We start from the raw sequence: 18211 nt of genomic DNA, 5'->3' as shown, positions 1-18211 counted from the left end.
TATCCACTTGGGAACTATTCATTCTACGTTCTTTGTTTCCCACCGGACACCATTCCTGGTGGTGCACATGACAATACAAACAGTGGATGGCGAGTGAAATCCTGAAAGGTACGTATGAATGTAGTGTTTTTCTAAAGTTTTAAGCCTTTAAATATCCTCAGATTATGGACACTGACCTTGTCACGTTTGGGGTGCGGTGTCTAGATCATGTGTTTATTATGGTGTTGGTTAGCCGAACAGCTAGCACACGTTAGCTTACTCTACTGTGACTACATTGTTGACCATTTCTAACTTACAACATCCTGACTTTAATACTAAGATAAGAAACGGCGACACTGTTAAAACGCTCAATATTTCACAGGATATGTGTTTAACATGATAACGGTGTTTGCTCATCTTTGTTTCCTTATAAATATCCTCTTTTCTTTCTTTCATCTAGTGGGGTCATTTTTACTTGTGTTGAATCAGTGAAATCCACACAAACAGGAAGTCACCATGCCCACCGTGGTGCTGATGGACGTGTCTCTGTCCATGACCCGGCCGGTGTCTGTGGACGGCAGTGAGGAGTTTCAGAGGAAGAACCTGGCTGTCCACGGATTAAACATGTTGTTTGAACACATGGCCTCAAACTACCGCCTGGAGTTCACTTCACTCATGGCCTTTTCTTCTCTCTGGGAGCTACTGGTGCCTTTCACTCGAGACTACAATGCATTACAGGTGAATAGATGGACAGATGTACTTTATTGATCCCAAGCTGGGAAATAGCAGCAGCAGGACATCAAACACATAGTGTTAGTGACAAAACGATATAACATGGAATACAAATTAGATATGCTAAGAATAATATATAAACTACTCAAATTGTGAGAAATTACCAACAACATGTGTACCGTAAGTCATGTTTTAACTGAAGCAGAATTAATATAAATAGCAACAATCAGATACATGTATTAAAGTGCAATAGTGAGAATAGACATGTCAGCTGGCACTGTTGACTATGATGATAATGATGAATAGACAGACTGATGAAGTGAACTTGGGTGCAGGGATGATAAACTGTACATGAGCAGAAAGAAGAGACAGAGATGAGCATGAGGTGAGCTGTTGTACAGGGTAAAGTTAGCATGTATGGTAAGCTTCTTAAATGTAATCAAGCATGTTTCCTAATCACTACTAGAGTTGACCTTTTGAGAAAAGGTTTCTTCATGCATTATTCTGAACGTGCAGGAGGCTCTAAGCAACCTGGAAGACTATGACAAGACCTGTGTCGAAGCAGCCCTGCAGGGAGTCAGTAACGTGGTACAGCAGGAGTGGGGCAGTGCTTGTCCCTGTCAGGTAATTTTGTCCTTTAAACAATGTCAAAAAAAACCTCTCCATTTTTAAAATTTTGTTTGTGTCGGTCAAATCGTTCATCCGTATTGGATATAGCTACATGTGCCCATGTACTGTAACACCAGATTATATTTATGTATCTCCTTCTTTTGTCCTGTAGGTGGTGCTGGTCACTGACGGCTCTCTTGGTATTGGAAAGGGTTCCCTTCGTTACTCCCTCCAAACTCTGAAGCAGCGTGGAGACGACAAGAAGTTCCCACTACCTTTCCCTTTTCCTACCAAACTTTTCATCATGTGTGTAGCCAATGCAGAAGAGGTACCTCATCTCTCTTTGGTTGGCTGCTTAGTGATTCATTTCACTGATCAAACAATTTTCCTTTCTGAAAATGAATTTGACAAATTGTATAATTGCAACACTGCAAGTACTCTGACAAGATATCGTCAATGATCATTTTCATCCCATCCATGTGAAATGTGAACTTATTTTGTAATTGCAGTTACTGATGACTGATGCCATGGACAACTTGGAGGAGCTACTTCAGCTGAGTGGAGGGGATGGACAGATCTTCACTATGGAAGGAGCGCTTTGCATGAAGAGTGTACAGGCCATGTTTGGGTATGCCCCTAACTTGGAGAATAATCTCCTTGGGGGTGGGGGGGTATGCTTTTTCCTTTTTTTTCTATGTTTACGAAGGTATCTTCTGATATTGTATGTTTTATTTTGTCTCCAGGAGGCTGATTGATCATGCATACTCACCCTTCCATGCTGTATTGCACTGTGGGAACTTATCCTCAGATGTTCAGGTTTTCCCTCGACCTGAGCCTATTGTCATGGACGAGGAGGTTGAGCCCATGCCCCGAGCTGTCAATTCAGGTACTGGCTTCAGTTAAATCCATTTGAAAGTGATCCTTTTTGCATTGTCCCTGATTGTTTAGTCACATCTTCATGCTGCTGTTTTCCTTTCAGATTTGGAAATATTTGGCTTCATTGAAATTGCTGACATTTCCAGCCCGCCTGTTATATCCAGACACCTGGTATTGCCTATTGCCGTGAACAAAGGTTAGTGTTGAAAACTTGCTGTGCAGCATGTTTAAGGCTCATTATAGCTTCGTGTAACAGAAAACATCCAGATTCTCTTGAAGGGACCAGGCTGTTATGAACTGTGCACTGTTTGTCCCCCCTTTATGTAACATTGAATAAGTTCTTCATGAAGACACTGTTCCTGTGTTTTTGAGGTCAACATTGTCTCTTTAAAGCATCTCGCATGGTGCTTTAAATAGCACAACTCAAAGTGAACAGAAACATTGTATTATTAATGGGGTTTTTTTTGTTTTTTTTAAACTTAGTTTCAGAGGTGGATGACGTCGGTACCGGAGCCACAGATGAGCTTGAGGAGGAACCCTCCGCCAGTCAGATGGCAGGCAAAAGTCCAAACTTCTGTGTGCTGTTACACGGCAGTCTTAAAGTTGAGGGTATGGTGGCACTGGTCCAGCTGGGGTGAGAAGCATCAACGTTTATTTTATTTTATTTAATATTTAGATTTTTATGCCATATTTGAATACATAATCATAACTGAATACATTTAAATATTGAGCCACATGCAGGGTAAACATATTGAATACATTGTATTTTATTTTGAGCATTTGACCTAAATCCTGTTCCCTTCTTCACAGGCCAGAGTGGTATGGCATGCTGTACTCTCAAGCAGACAGCAAGAAGAAGTCAAATCTGATGATGTCTCTATTTGAGCCTGGTCCAGATCCTCTGCCTTGGCTTGGCAAGATCTCACATTTAGGACCAATATCAGGTAAGCCCTCTCCCCTTCAGGACACGGGTTCTCTCTGAAAACCAAGACAGCACGTTTTCTACATAACACGTCATACATCTACATAATGTGAATTAAATCTTTCCTTACTCTTAAAGGCATAATCTGATTATAGTAGGGAGTATCTCTGATTTTAAAATACTCTCTCTGAATGTGTACATAGTACAACAGTTATTTTATTATCAAGTAAGAATGCTTGATAGTGTTATTGACTTCACTGATGTCTTATATTTCAGAGGCTGCTGAGAACCCCTACGGTGAGGACGATAGTAAGAGTCCTTTCCCTGTGCAGCCCTCGGCCAAACGAAGCTATGCACAGAACGTCACTGTGTGGATTAAAGCCAGTGGACTTCAGGTACTGGAGAGCCCCAGCATAGACACACACTTGTTTGTTCAGGACTTCTGTGAAATTTCTATTAGTGGGGTCATTTTGTTTTAGAACGTGTATTCAGACTGTGTGCCACCATGGTGTTTGAGACAGGCGAGAGGGGATGTTGTCCCATAATGCAGTGCAGCAAGGACCATATAGATAAACAAATCACCAGATATGAACTATCTGTTCATCTGGGTAAACCAAATGATAAAATTGATACACATTGAAACTATTACTATGTAAGTAATTAGACATAGAGCTGCAGCCATAACCATGTTGAATTTGAATAAGTTGTCAAACTGTACCTAGTTGTATTAGTGTTATGAGGTATCAAGTGAAAAAGAAGTGTGACTTGTAGTCTTTATTGACTCTAGTTATTAATGTTTTCGTTCTACAGACTGATGTGCAAAAGATCCTGAGGAATGCAAGGAAATTGCCAGATAAAACTCAAACCTTCTACAAAGTAAGTTGATCTAAATTTGATCCGAAGCTATTCAATATTCATAGTTTGAATTTATTTTCCTTTTTTTCTCCCCCCCCACATCAGGAGCTGAACCGTCTTCGGAAAGCTGCCCTGGCTTTCGGTTTCTGGGAGCTCCTGAAGGGAGTTGCTGAACTGCTGGAGCGAGAGTGCACCCTGCTACCAGACTCTGCTCACCCCGACGCTGCTTTTCAGCTCTCACACGCCGCACAGCAGCTCAAACTGGCCAGCACTGGTGACTCCCAGTATGCTGCTTTTGATCACAACATTGTTGCCATGCACACTGACTTTTCAACCTGAGCAACGTCGGAGTTGGAGAAAATATTCCAGCCTCAGCCTGTCTGGACCGATGTGGACGTTTCACCAGTGTATATTGCATTTTGTTCAAAGAAGTCATTATTGGGCTGATGTCAAATTCATTCATAACACTCTTTTGTAAAACAGCTCAAAAATGACAAGTAACACATGTTTGTAAATGTTCAGGTGTACAGAATTTATACATGTTTTTTTAAGTTCTTTTCACAAATAACCTGATTAAAAATACTTTGTATTCAGTGTCACATATCTGCCTGGGAAAAACAGTAAATGCTGGCATTTAAAAGGTAGCGACCAGATATCAAAATTACAAAAAAAGGAAGAAATACAAGAATACAATTCTGCAGTTTTTTAAGCATATGTAACACATAATGCTCGATGTAAGTATCACTTCCACTGAGTTTGTGTTACAGTTTAGAAATGTGGATTGATCACAAACAGGTGTTCACACTGTTGTTGCTTTCTCATTTCATACAGAGAGTACTGGGTTTGAAATAACATACGCAGTTTGTTTCAATCCAAATAAAGAATACTAAATCCACAAAAGGGAAAACAAGTGTCAAATAGGATATGGCTTTCTGCAGAACCTTACTAAGTTAAGACCCAGAGAGACAAACAACTCAAACACATTGATAGACTGACGATTGAGTTCTCTTTTTCTCAATGTATGCATGTACATATACATGGGGTTTTCATCCATAAACTTCATTATAGTAGGGTCAAACGACTAAGAGATTTCACTGGAACACCACTTGTGAGAATCGTTTCAAAGATTTCTCCAGAATTAAACAGGCAGCAAAGGTGTTTGAGAAGAGTCATCAGAGATGGATCTCAATTTGATTTCCTCTTCTTCACACGGAAACGCTTCTGCCTTTGCTTGTAAAGATGACGGAAGTTGATAAACAGCCCTGAAGGCAGATAGGGAGGAGGGGGTTATTAGTAAAGATCGATATCAGATCAAATGTGTCGACACTTAAATACCCTATCTCGAGACTTACCCAGAAACATGAGCACAAGATAAACGTGCAGGAAGTACGAGAAGCTCACAGAGGTACCGAAAGCTTTTGGCAGAGGGATGCTGAAGAGTTTGGTCTCGTCAAAAAAAGAAATGGATTGTATCACAGCAGCAGCTACGTGGGACGGAGAGATTTGATCAATTGAAGCACGCGTTAAGAGAAGAATAAATGAAGTTAATGAGTGAACCGCTTTACCTTCAGCTAAAACACCTAATGGGTACAGTGGAATCCAGATCGTGTATCGCAGCCATGTCAGAGTTTTCCACTCCGTATTGAAAGAGCCCAGCATGTAAAATGGATACCTGAAATTGAAGCGTCAAGTATTAAGAGTAGAGAAAGAAAAGTTGACACAACAGGCAGGGTAAACAAGAGTCCATCTTCATCACCACGTAGCAGAAACAACAGCCGCCGTGGTAGTTTCTCAAGTCCTTGACGATGTGTAGATGAAGAAATATCCGCTGACACTGACGTGCTTGTAATATAAGAAATGTATTTACAAAGACAAGAAACAGCATCAGTCCAGGTTAGCCATGATACCTGGGAGAGTCACCAGCCAATTGTGAACCCTCATGAACAAAGAAAGACACTAGTATTTATACAGCATTGGTCAAAGCAACAGAAAAGCATCCATGTCCTTATTTGGACTCAACACATGTTACCCTCCTTTGGCTTACTCTGAACTTATGGCCTTAAGATTTACAATTCCATGCAGGGTTGACTTCTATTATCGCTTCCTAAGAGTCAACACCCGTTTACTCCTGTTTAGACCCAAATGTTATCCTACTCAGTCTTAAGGAAACGACCCCTAATAAAACACTTTGTTCTCTTTGGTGTTAAAACAAACTCTTCTTGAGACCACTAATTGCTTTAACATAAGTTCACATTTTAGCAGCACACTTACAATTCTCACTTCTCACCTGTGTGCCGACGTGAGTGGCCGCATATCCAGTAGTTTCTGAATTTCCCTCGGGATCAATAAAGTATCTATCTATCTATCTATCATTCACATACTTTTTCATGTTACATTGTGTCGCATGTATAATACACTTCACCGTGCTGACTGTTAACGTCGACTGCAGCATCAGCGGCTCGGAAAACGTTCACCCGTGACTCGTGTCACTATTAGTGACTCTGAAAGATATTTGTAAAGTGTGTAATTTGCCTCTTATATTTTTTCATTCTCTAAGCTCTTGCTCGTTCTGTCTTATTTTGTTAATTGTTTTACACCAATACATCAAGTCAAATTCCTTGTATGTGTGAATGTACTTGGCAATAAAACCCGACTGATTCTGATGCTGACAAACCGAGCAGATTCAAACAGTGCTGTTAACTGACAGTGTGTTTTGTCACGCAAACAATTACATCAGCAGATGCCATGCAGTCAACACCCTTCGTCTATTCCACATTATTTGGCAACATTAGGTCAGTACGTTTCTTGTTTGGTTTGATCAAATAAAACTAGATTAACTTTAATGACAAACCAAAAAAAAAAAAACATCTCACATTTGGGAACTTTTGTTCTAAACCCTCTCAGCATTTTGACAAACTTGTCACAGTTTCAGATCGTACGCCTTTAGTTTGATATACTGACTTATTTTTTTGTCGTTTCTTCACTTTTTCAATTAATTGGTTGAAGCCAAAAGGTCAAATAAAATGTTACAAATATTTTAATTTAAAAACCTCAGACAATCAAATCGTCCATTTGGATAACTTTATGATTTTTAGAATATTGATAAGTTTTAGAGCCTCACCGATTTAATGGCCAGAAGATAACGTTCACACATCAAGTGACCATCAGAATCAGCTCATTTGACCGCAGATTGACACCGACTTCACTCGATTTATTAACCAGTCAAATAGTTTTATATTTGAGTATCATTGTTTTACACTAGCAGTGCTCTTCCTGGCTGATACCAGCAGAATGTGCTATATGGATGACAATAAGCATGATCACTCCAGAGTCATGCGGTGATGATACACACAGTTCCTTTCAGTTGAGCGACCATCTTGTCTTCATTTGATCATTTTTAAAGAAGTGTTTAATAACTGCATTTGGGGGATCAACAGAATAAATGTGTCTGTCTATCGATCAATCGATCGATCGATCTATCTATCTATCTATCTATCTATCTATCGATCTATCTATCTATCTATCTATCTATCTAGCTGGAAGATAGATTCAAGGAAGATATCGGCTGACATTTCGATTGTTTTCTCTTCCTCATATCAATATTGATATTGGGTGGGCCATTATAGAATTATGTTGACAATTTGAATGGATAACCATTTTTTTTAGAGAGTTCATTTACATAGCTGTTCACCATGAGTGCTCTCAAGGCACATCAAACTTACCTAAAAATCTCGATGGCACTCCACAGATAGAAAACAAAGAACACCACGGGCTTGTTATGCATTTCCTCCACACTACCAAAAATGATGAACAGGATAAAGTTTCTTCCAACCACCTTGAAGACAAAACACAAAAGCACTGAATAAGCAATTAGTTATAGCACTTCCATCTGTCACTGACATATTTTCATTGTGCTGATCAGGTGTCAGTACGAATCCAAACCAAATACCTGTATGAGAGTTGGAATGACTGCTGTCCGCACCACACCAAAAGCAGCATTTAACACTTCTACTGCGGCCAGGATCTGGCAGAAGAACATTACATCCGATATGGAGTGAAAAGTGTCATAGAGAGAATCTGAAATGAGACAAGTATTTCAATGTAGAGGAGTTTTGAAGAAATGGATCAATGAAGAGAAAATTCTAGCCACAGTTGGGTTCATACCTGCGCCGAAGATAAAGAGCCGAACAGTCATGTTGACAAAGATCCATGAAAAACCAAGGAACTGGACCAGGTTGTACATGAACAAAAATCCAGTTTTTAGGCTGACAAACCCTGAAACATTTCAGAGACAAAAAAGATCAAGACAAAGAAAGACAAAAAGTAGCCACATTTGTTTTAAAATGTTTGATTTAGCTTCTTGGTGGATTTGTACTCACCCTCTTCTTTATGCCTTGATGCCTTCAGCCTGTTTCTTTTCTCCTCCTTTTCAAAGTAAAATATGAATAAAATGTTTGTTTAGTTTTTACCATTAATCAAAATTGTAACCTTTTCGTTCTGGCACATTTGAACAGTATTGACATTATTTCGTGTTTAACACAACTTTTGAATGCACAGCTTTGAACATTTCACCTTTTCCCGGATCTCCATCTCAGCGTCTGATTCGTCCATCCAGCGATCAAAGTCAGGCGCCAGGAAGACTGGTTTCCGCTCCTGCGCTGTCAGTCTTTCCCACCAGCCCTGCTGCTCTTTGCGCAGTGTAACATTCACCTGCCGCTGAGTGGACTTGTGGATCACCTGAATACAGGTTCATTGATCGATCACAGTCAGCAAGATGAAATGGCAAGAAGGAAGAATCATGGATGATACAAGAGTCATTTAAAAACAGATGCATACCTCTGGCTTTACTGGTGAATGAAACTCCAAGCTGAACTCATATTCATCTTGTCCTTTTGCACCATGTCCCTGAGCTACACAAGAAATGTCACAAATCATCAACTTTTAATAATAATATTCATAGTGAAATGATCAGAAAAATGTATATCACCTCGAAACTGAAGAACTTTCTCATTTACATGGACATCAATATTCTGCAAAAGGACATGAAGAGACAGATGAGGGTGAGCATGTAATATTTCTACAATACTGCAAGTGCAAACCTGACACTAATACAAAAAGGAAGTTAAATTAACCTACATCATCAGGAGTGAATTTGAATAAGCAGCTAGAGTCCTATCTGTAACTGAAGAAACTAAAGGAAGTGAGCTGTTCCACACAATATCCTCTAGTGTTTGTGTTATAGCATTGAACAGTGATATAAAGTAGAACTATGGCTTTAATGCCGTTTTCATACCCTCTTTTCTGAATCTAAGTATTACAAATGTGCTGCAAAGGTCATTAAGGGGAATGAGACGTCATTGAGTGTGTAAAACACCTTTCCTGCACCTGCCTGTACTCGAACCTCAACCTGTGTGGAGGTGAGATCTCTGTGTTAATCATTCAGTATGCAAAGTGTTCAGCCACCAGCCTTATTTGCATCTTTGAAAACAAATAAAAGACGCACGTCTTGGTCAGGACGTGTAATCTGTGGCTGAAGAACACAGGTGGTGTTGCTCAATATACTTGTGTTAGCTCACCTGAGCGTCTGTCAGCTCCACTCGCAGGTAAATTTCTTCATGGCGTTGAGCCCAGTAAACGAGCGGTGTTAGTGGCATTTTACCGTTTGTTTGTTTGTTTTTTTAAAGATCTTTGTTTCAAAAGAGTAAGACGCTGAGGAGACAATGAATGAAGTCCCTTTGCGTCATGCCAGCGGCTCAAGCTTCAGCACAGCAAATACCCAGAATATTCTGAGGACGCGCACGCTCGCGATCTGTCAACGACGCGACGTGCTCGTGCAAGAGCCTTCTAAATCGTGCTCTCTTCTGATTGGCTGGTAACGACTGTTCACGGAAGTGATGGTGTGCTTGTTTACAGTACCACGACACGGCTGCTCTTTGGTCCTGTGTTGGTGATATGCTAATATGCAGAAAAAGGAGCATGTTTCTTGTCTAAAAACTGATTTGTTGAAGTCTACAGGAACATGTTGTGTACTGGTGGGCGTGACGGGAAGCGTTGCAGCTTTGAAACTTCCTCTTTTAGTTTCTCACCTCCTTCAACTTCCTGGGGTGAGCTACATGAAATTGTTGTTGTTGTTAGTTAGTTAGATAGATAGATAGATAGATAGATAGATAGATAGATAGATAGATAGATAGATAGATAGATAAGTTCGTAGCAGTTCACAATACATGCAGGACACAAGACATTAGTTACAATAAACAGTAAACAAGAAACAACCACTCTTCCCCCTTCCCCACTCCTGTATAATAAACCCCAAACAAGATCTGACTAAGAATACAGTAGATACAGTAGAAACACAGTTAGTTAGTTGCTTAGTTATCTATTAAAGCAGGGAAATGACAGAAGGATTTCCCCTGAAATCCACTGTCCTTTATTTTGTGTTTAAGACATTAATGTCCAGGAAGGATGACCTGCACCAGTCTGAAAATTCACTCACAACTGGGCCGTGTTCTGGGCCCGTCAGTGCTGAGGAGGGAAACGATCACTGAGTCACCAGCAAACTTAATGATATGCTGGTTCTCTCGTCTGACACTCATCAGTGTAGAACACAAAGTAAAGAGGAGAAAAGACACATCCCTGTGGTGATCCAGTTGAAGAAAAAGAATACCTGATATGATGCCATTTACTTTCACACACACACGTCCTTATTAAGAATTCCATCAACAAGCATATTGGGCCACGGTCAATGTTGTGGATGGTCTTGAGCTGTTAAAAGCAGATAAGCAGCACTGAAGCATATCTATAAAATAAAAGTACATTTTACACTTTTGTTTTTTTTGCTTTAGGTGGATGTTAAAGTGGTCACCACAGAGCATGCCAAACACTTCTACAATCCTGAAGAGATTTCAGTTCAAATCTACAGTGACAGTGATGAGTGGGAGGTAACGGAACAAATTCATCACATATCCTACTGTAGGCATTATTTGCAGTCTTAAACAGATATTTCTGAAACGCATTATTGGATGGTAATAATAATACATGGTATTTTCCTGTAGTGTTTTGCATTGTAAGCAGTGTTTCTTCCACTCCTTTTGTGCCCTAGAAAAAAACAGACTGCTATGATCAAAGTACACTGAGGGAGAAATGTGTGGCACTGGTTATCAAGTAATCAAAAGTGCCAATTGTTGAGGTCATAAATATTTTTGAAACATGAAAACGTGTTGAAGTGCCAGAAAAGATTGAGAAACTCTGGTATGAAAGTGTCTGCATTCCAGAAAGGAAGTGAGCAATCAGGCTTTTCTTTGGATGTGTGCCTCTTTGCACTTCTTTGTTCCAGCTGTGGACTCAGAGATCTGACCCTGTGCTGCACATTGAGCTACGGCGCTGGGCAGATCTACTCCTCATTGCCCCTCTTGATGCCAACACTCTTGGAAAGATTTCTAGTGGCATATGTGACAATCTGCTGGTGAGGATGTGAAATAAGTAATCACTTACCTGGGAAGTTTTCAATAATTTGTCTAAAAGGATTTCCTTATTGATTATTCATTTCATTGGCAGACATGTGTGGTCAGAGCATGGGACACCAGTCGCCCACTCATCTTCTGCCCTGCCATGAACACAGCCATGTGGCAGCATCCTGTTACTGCTCAGCAAGTATCCAGGCTGACAGAGTTTGGATATGTGGAAATCCCCTGCATTTCCAAGAAGCTAGTGTGTGGAGATGAAGGTGGGTTATAGTACTAGTAAAAAAAAACAAAAAAAACAAGAAAAGAAAAGATGAGCATCTATCAATATTTACTTTTTTCTGTGGAAATACCAGAATCGATTACCCTGTCAGTTTGACAAACACAATAACAGCTCAAGGAAACATTGGATGTAACAATACGTGAGCAGTTATAGCATGATGAACTGTCATTCTTTAGACTCATGCTGCATAATATTATTTAGATTGTTGTGATTTTTTCTGTTTTCTGAATGAAGATCTCAAGTCAAAGTCTTTTGTGTTTGTGTTTTTTCATTGCATAAAATAAAAGTTCTTTTTGCAAAAAGGGGCCATCAGCTACAGAAGTGACATCAGTCATGAATGAATCAAAGATTCCCGGGGCAGTCCCGTTAGCAGAACACATTTACACTTTCACAGGATATAGGTATATTACATATGTATGAGTAACAGTTTGTTATTGGTTTCGGCTCATCCTTGTGGTTACGACTTCTGTATAGACTCAGTGTACTGAGTTGTCTAATTTGAAATGAGAACAATAAAACAGTATTTTTCCACCGCAAAATCCATATTTAGACCAAATCTAAACAGTTACTCAATTGCTAGAAGTTGAAACCATGCAGTGGACAAGCCTAGGCCTGTATACATATAAGATATCTGAAAAATATATACAGTAATCCTAATTCCATAAAGCGTCAGCAAGTACTGTCATTTTTCACTCATGTTTCATTCGTGGAATATTTTCGGATTTTCAACATTATGTAAAGAAGTTTAAGTAAAAGCTAATTTGCTGTCCTGAATAATGCTCAGGGGAGAATACACGTATGTACATGTGGCTCCTCAAACATACAGGTTGCACAATTTCTGTTTACTTCACAGACCCTGAGAACTTCTGTCGCAATTCTTGTGACTTTATTTGAAGTTTTAAGACTTGCATCCTGCTTACAGCATATCCTCCATTGTAAGATATTGATCAATTCTGTAGTCCTTTTACAAGTCAACTGATTGTGTTTTTTATGGAAATGCTTTATTTGGAATCAGTCGCGGCTTGAGGTGCTGACTTCATTGTGACAGCATAATAGGATCAATACAAGTCAGTTAGCTGAACAACACGCTTAAAGGTTTGGGTGCAGATTTAGATATGCATACCATGCGAGTGCACAAAAGAGCCTGTATATCAAGCTGTTTGTAAGAACTGTAATTGTAAAATATATAGATTTATAATAACGTTTCCACTTTGATTGAATTAAATAGATTCTGATGTTTTCATATGACTCTGCATGTCTTTGCTTTGCTGCAGGTAAAGGGGCAATGGCAGAGGTGTCAACTATTGTAAGTGTTGTCAAACACTATCTTCCAAAACCAGATGAGTCATCTCAGGACACTTGCACTTCACATCCTATTATAGAGTCACCTGGCACCGAAGACAAATAGATCATGTCCAAACATTCAAACCTCTACACACCTATTTGTCAGCTCTTTGTAACTGCTGTAATAATAAAGTGTTTACAAAACATAGTCTCTGTTGGTATTAATCTTGACTCTGAAGACGTACTGTACGTCTTTATACCCAGTACAGTCTCAGAGGATTGTCGCAGGCAAAGAGTGCTCTTCATGTGTTCTCATTCATACAAGATATAGGTTATAACAATAGACTGTAGAAAACATGAAGTCTCAGTGACCTCAGCCGCTGCTTTCTGCCGAGTGAACCTAATTAGAAATGCCTTCTACATCTAAATTAACATAAATCTGGCAACAGGCAAAGAAGTCGAGGCTAGCCTTAATCCTCACAGGAAGCAGCTACTCTGCCCTCACCAGTGAGTCACCTCAGTCACAGCCGTCACCTTGCAAATGTACGACTCATTCTTATAATCTAAATGCACGAGTTTCTACACTGAAGACTGTGGTTTGGATATTACTGGTAATATTTAACAAAAAAGTTACGGTTAACAGATTTTGGCGTTGACAATTAGCTCTCTATGATTTGTTCATGCTCCTGCAATGAGAGAAAGAGGACACCCTTTTTTTTTATCACACTTCAAGGGAGCCTCCCTTAATAAGTGTGGGTGCAGGCAGCTCATTGGGTCTTGCTGCATTTATGGCTGTAAATCAAAAGGTTGTTCAAAGTTGACTCTGCCTTGTTTCTTCATACATTTGTGGCACTTTGTATTTCTGCCACTACATCCCCCCAACCCCCAATATAAACAATCTTGACTGGATTGCATGAGTGTTTACAATCATTTATTTGCAGTCTTATGTAAGTTGTACCCGCACCTGTTATGGCAGGGGGTGTGAGCATATTATCATCCTACTATTGGAAGGCAGCCTCACCTCATTCCAAGCATTGCTTGACCCAGGTTATAGTGTCCAGAGTAATCAGATAGAATGAAAAGTGTACATCTCTTTCATTTCTGATTGACAAGCTGTTTTTAAAACAGTTCGACAGCTTGTAGGATGACATTTTAACAAACAAAAACATCAGTGGATGTTATTTAAAATCGCCTGTCTGAAGAGAACTTTAACCCCCGAAATGTACATCCTTGTCCTTGTTCTCAAGGAAATTGGCAAGGAAATTGTGTGTTATTGCCAGTATTGTGATAAGACTGAGATTTTATGGACAGTTTCACAAACCTGTTTATGATGCTGCTCCACTTGGCTCTTCAAATTTAAAGCTTGGTACTTCATTAAGTCCTGACGAAGACTCAGTAGAGTCAAAACGCGCAGACACATCCCTGTATAATAAAGGACTTTTCTTTTTTTTCAACAGTTAACTTTTTGACTTTTGTTTCCTGTTTTTGAAAGGCGCCTGATTCCTCGACATATTTTTGACTCAGGGCTGCACTCTCTTCTACCTTTTCTCTTTCATTATACAAATATTGAATAAAGTATTCAAAGTGTTCCCCCGTCACAGTGCGAACGATATGCTTCTTATTGGAGTCTGCATGAAGCTGTCATGGTTCCTCGGGGGTTAATTATAAGATACAAAGCAGCGGAAATTCTTTCCCGTAAGGCATGTTAACAGACAGGCTTTACTGCAGGACACGTAACATGAAAATGTCAGCTGATTAATTGATGTCCTAAACTCAATGGCTCTAACTTGTTATTAGGGACTTACTTTAGGAGACACATATTATTATTTGACAGACACTTTTCATTTTTTAAATATCTTTCATTATTGTTGCTTAATGTTTTAAGAAGATACACTGAGGAGACGTAGATGTAGTTTACGACACGCTCTAAAAGCCAAAGGTCAAAGGTAGTGAAACCAATGGTTCCCATCCCATCGGATGTGTTTATCTTTGTGAAAAGCTTCTCAGAGTGAAATGTCCTCGTCTGGATTGTGTCAAGACGAGACAGACGGGAGAATGTCAAACCAGACCAGTAAATGCTTTGTTTATTCTAGTAAGTGGAAACGCACACAACTTTAACGTTGAGTTAAATGAAGAGGAACAGGAGCTTTGTAGGTGAGGATCTTGGAGGTTTTTCTCCTCTGCAGTATTAGCATGTTGAACAATGAGTACTACGCATGACGATGGCTTTTACAAAAGGTAACAATAAACACATAATCCTTATCTAGACGGAAATAATGAAGATATTATAAGAGGCTTAAAATGTCAAACATGATCTGAATCAGTGCATGTATAAGAAAGTTGCTGGTTAAACTTTCCTTGGCAGTGACATACCTTTTATTCTTTAACAAAACTCTTTACATTTATAACTTCCTGATCCCATGAATACTTGGTCAATCAGTCCTTTTTGGTGTGTGAATTTATACAACAGCTCAAAGAACTTCAAGCATTAAAATGAATTTCCCTTGCGAGGGAAATCATTTCTATATCACCAACGTGAAGACAAACATGTCCTTTGCTATGCTCCCCACGTAGCCCTGTTTTATCCTGGTTCATTTCTTTTCTCACTTTATCCAAGGTAGGCAGATGGAAATTTGATTTGCAAATAAGTGTGGGCATTGAAACTGTTGAGCCGTTGAAGTTGCAGCACATGGAGTCGTGTGAATGGCTGATGATCCTTCCCTAAGCCATAACTTGTCTTGTTGCTATTGGCTAATGTGTGATTTGTTAATGATAACACAGGAACATTACATCAGCCTCACTAGAGAGGGGGAGTGTAACCGAAGCCTTGACAGCTCTATGTTAGAGTGCGTAGTCTGCAGGTGTCCTCACTGGGAATAAAACATGAATAAAACATGTTCTTACAACTATGTACCAACCATATAAAACCGGAGTTAGACAAAGGTACAATGTTGAGACTAAACATAAGATTATTTAATACCTGTTCATCAAAACATGTTTACTTTAAGAACTTCCTGTACAGTTTTAAAAGAATATGATATCCCTCCCTCAGCTCAAGCAAACCTCTTTTTTTGTGATCTGCAAAATATGCAGGACGTCCTGTAAATCCTAATCATTATTATAATACTGTTAGATATATATATAAAAAAAGAAGTCTACAAGAGACTCCTCCAGCTGCATAACAACTTTATCACCATCTCTGCCATTACACTTCACTCTCACAATTGTTTGTTTGACCATTTAGAGAGTTAAATAATAAGATGATGCAACACAAACTATTTTAAGTGGTCTACATCTGAACTTTAGAATCACATCCTTCATATATCAGGGACTCGTTTTAATGACGTAATTGAAATCAAGAGACCTGAGAACTAGGGGTGCTCAGTTTACTCAGTTGTTACAGCAGGTGCCCAATGAGGCTACAGTCCACATCACTGGTTTCCACCATTACAAATGGTTAACCATTTGGTGCATGTCACCCTCATTCTCTCTTCCAAATGTTTCTCTTCAGCTTTTTTATTCAACAAAAGGCAAACAGACCAACACAAAAACAACACGTGTGAACAACACGTGTCAAAGACAGAATTTTCATCCAAAAGGCATTAAAACCATTGAAAGCAAGTGGCAAAGGAACAGCAGTCTAAAAGGTTAAAATCCCCAAGGTTGGAAATCTGTTTCAAGGGCATTTTGCAGTTGATTCCTTTTAAAGATTCCTCCTGATGTTTGCGTTGAAATGTTTACATGTAAGTGAAAAAGTGTTATAGGCAGGTTCAGATTTCGAAAGTTTAAATAAGAGAAGGTGTGAGGTACTTTGGAAGCTTTGATAGTTTGCAGTTTTAATGTTGTGCACTTGGCTCCGCAGAATACTTTTTATGAAGCATTCTGTAATAATCTACTCAGTTCACTTCATGAAGTGTATCAGCTTTGTTAATTGAATTGTCTCTCAGTCAAAATGAAATATGCACAAACATAACGTATCGTCAGATACACAAACATACCACAATGTGTTTTTGTCACTTTACTATCCAAAGAAATGGAATGACATTTACACATCACATCTGTCTGTTGTTCCTTCTGTCAACATGTGTGCACATTCAGGTGCACATTTGAGTCTCTTGTGTGTTGCAGCTCTGGTATCAGTCTCCAGGCTCCTCATGTTGTTTTGGGCCTTTGGGAATGTTTAGCAGTGTTTCATCAGAAACTACAACCAGCTCTGCGCCCTGTGTCACCATACCTCATCTTACTTGTCATGTGTACTTACGGTTATTCATATATGATGTATTTAAATTTCTTACTTTTTATTAATCTTTTGAATCTTATTTTCAACATATTAAATTGATGATGCGATGTGATTGTTAATGGTTTGTTAAAGTACATCTTAAATCTCTTCTTTTAATGTTTTCCATTTGCCTTTATCTTTACATGTATGTATGTGTATGTACAGCATGTGCTACAGCCTGCATTATCTGTTTTATATCCAGGACACAGAATACAAAATTAATATCCCATGGGCAAGACAGCTTCTTATTTGAGATCAATTTGCTTAAGGTAATAATAGGTTAAACTATCTGCTTTATGTGTGTAATGGCATTGTACATATTTATACAGTAATCCAATATTTATTATACAAACGAACTGTGCTATTTGCCAAATATAAGAAGGTAACAGGCAACGGATGAATGAAAAATCATGAAGTGTTTTTAAACTGTGTAATCATTCACTAACTTGGGGAGCTGCAACAGGGGGGTTCTGGATGTTAAAGAATGTCTGACAACCATTTCCTCCTTCCACAAGCGTTTTGTCTTATGCCTTTATCTACATGCCTTTAAAGATAAGAAACACATATCTTACTACAGGAGATGTTTAATGCCTAATTTCTGTCATGCATTTTTGAATATTTGTGTTTCCGTACCCATATGGCACACAGTTTGTCCCTTAATGCTTTGTGTTGGTTGGCCTTCAGCTGTAACACCATGGTAACTGGAAATGGGGGAGATGTAGAAGCGATCCACAGAGACATTTCCTACCTTCAGTCAAACCCCGCCTGACAATTGTCTCTTTACCTGTGAGGCCACAGGGACTGATGGAAGCCACTAACTTGTCTAGACTAAACTGTGGCAGTCCTGTGGGACGCACACATTAGCTTCCAACCCACAGGTGGAGAGGGACAGGTATGATGCAAGGGCAACGAGAGATGGGCTCATTTAAAAG

General features: G+C 39.3%; 3 protein-coding genes across 3 annotated transcripts; 2 read left to right on the top strand and 1 right to left on the bottom strand.

Annotated features, from left to right (window-relative positions):
* Positions 1–20: 20 nt before the first annotated feature.
* Positions 21–4574, top strand: ints14 (integrator complex subunit 14). Its single transcript, XM_079345668.1, has 12 exons — positions 21–108; positions 440–717; positions 1228–1335; positions 1493–1648; positions 1830–1948; positions 2064–2206; positions 2300–2392; positions 2680–2830; positions 3007–3140; positions 3395–3513; positions 3929–3994; positions 4079–4574. The coding sequence occupies exons 2-12, from the start codon at positions 496–498 to the stop codon at positions 4310–4312; spliced, it is 1545 nt and encodes a 514-aa protein (XP_079201794.1). The 5' UTR covers positions 21–108; positions 440–495; the 3' UTR covers positions 4313–4574.
* A 386-nt stretch (positions 4575–4960) lies between these two features.
* On the bottom strand, positions 4961–9755 carry hacd3 (3-hydroxyacyl-CoA dehydratase 3). Its single transcript, XM_079345669.1, has 11 exons — positions 9550–9755; positions 8961–9003; positions 8810–8883; positions 8546–8710; positions 8353–8398; positions 8138–8248; positions 7923–8050; positions 7696–7808; positions 5539–5645; positions 5326–5457; positions 4961–5235 (listed from the first exon to the last, which is right to left on the bottom strand). The coding sequence occupies exons 1-11, from the start codon at positions 9625–9627 to the stop codon at positions 5159–5161; spliced, it is 1074 nt and encodes a 357-aa protein (XP_079201795.1). The 5' UTR covers positions 9628–9755; the 3' UTR covers positions 4961–5158.
* Positions 9756–9848: 93 nt separating this feature from the next.
* ppcdc (phosphopantothenoylcysteine decarboxylase) lies at positions 9849–13208 on the top strand. Its single transcript, XM_079345670.1, has 5 exons — positions 9849–10077; positions 10816–10911; positions 11307–11435; positions 11528–11696; positions 12991–13208. Exons 1-5 carry the CDS (start codon positions 9934–9936, stop codon positions 13122–13124), a joined length of 672 nt encoding a protein of 223 aa, XP_079201796.1. The 5' UTR covers positions 9849–9933; the 3' UTR covers positions 13125–13208.
* The last annotated feature ends 5003 nt before the right edge of the window (positions 13209–18211 follow it).

Source organism: Symphodus melops (assembly GCF_947650265.1).
Source record: "Symphodus melops genome assembly, chromosome: 6".
NCBI lineage: Eukaryota > Metazoa > Chordata > Actinopteri > Labriformes > Labridae > Symphodus > Symphodus melops.
This window is presented reverse-complemented; position numbering and strand designations above follow the sequence as displayed.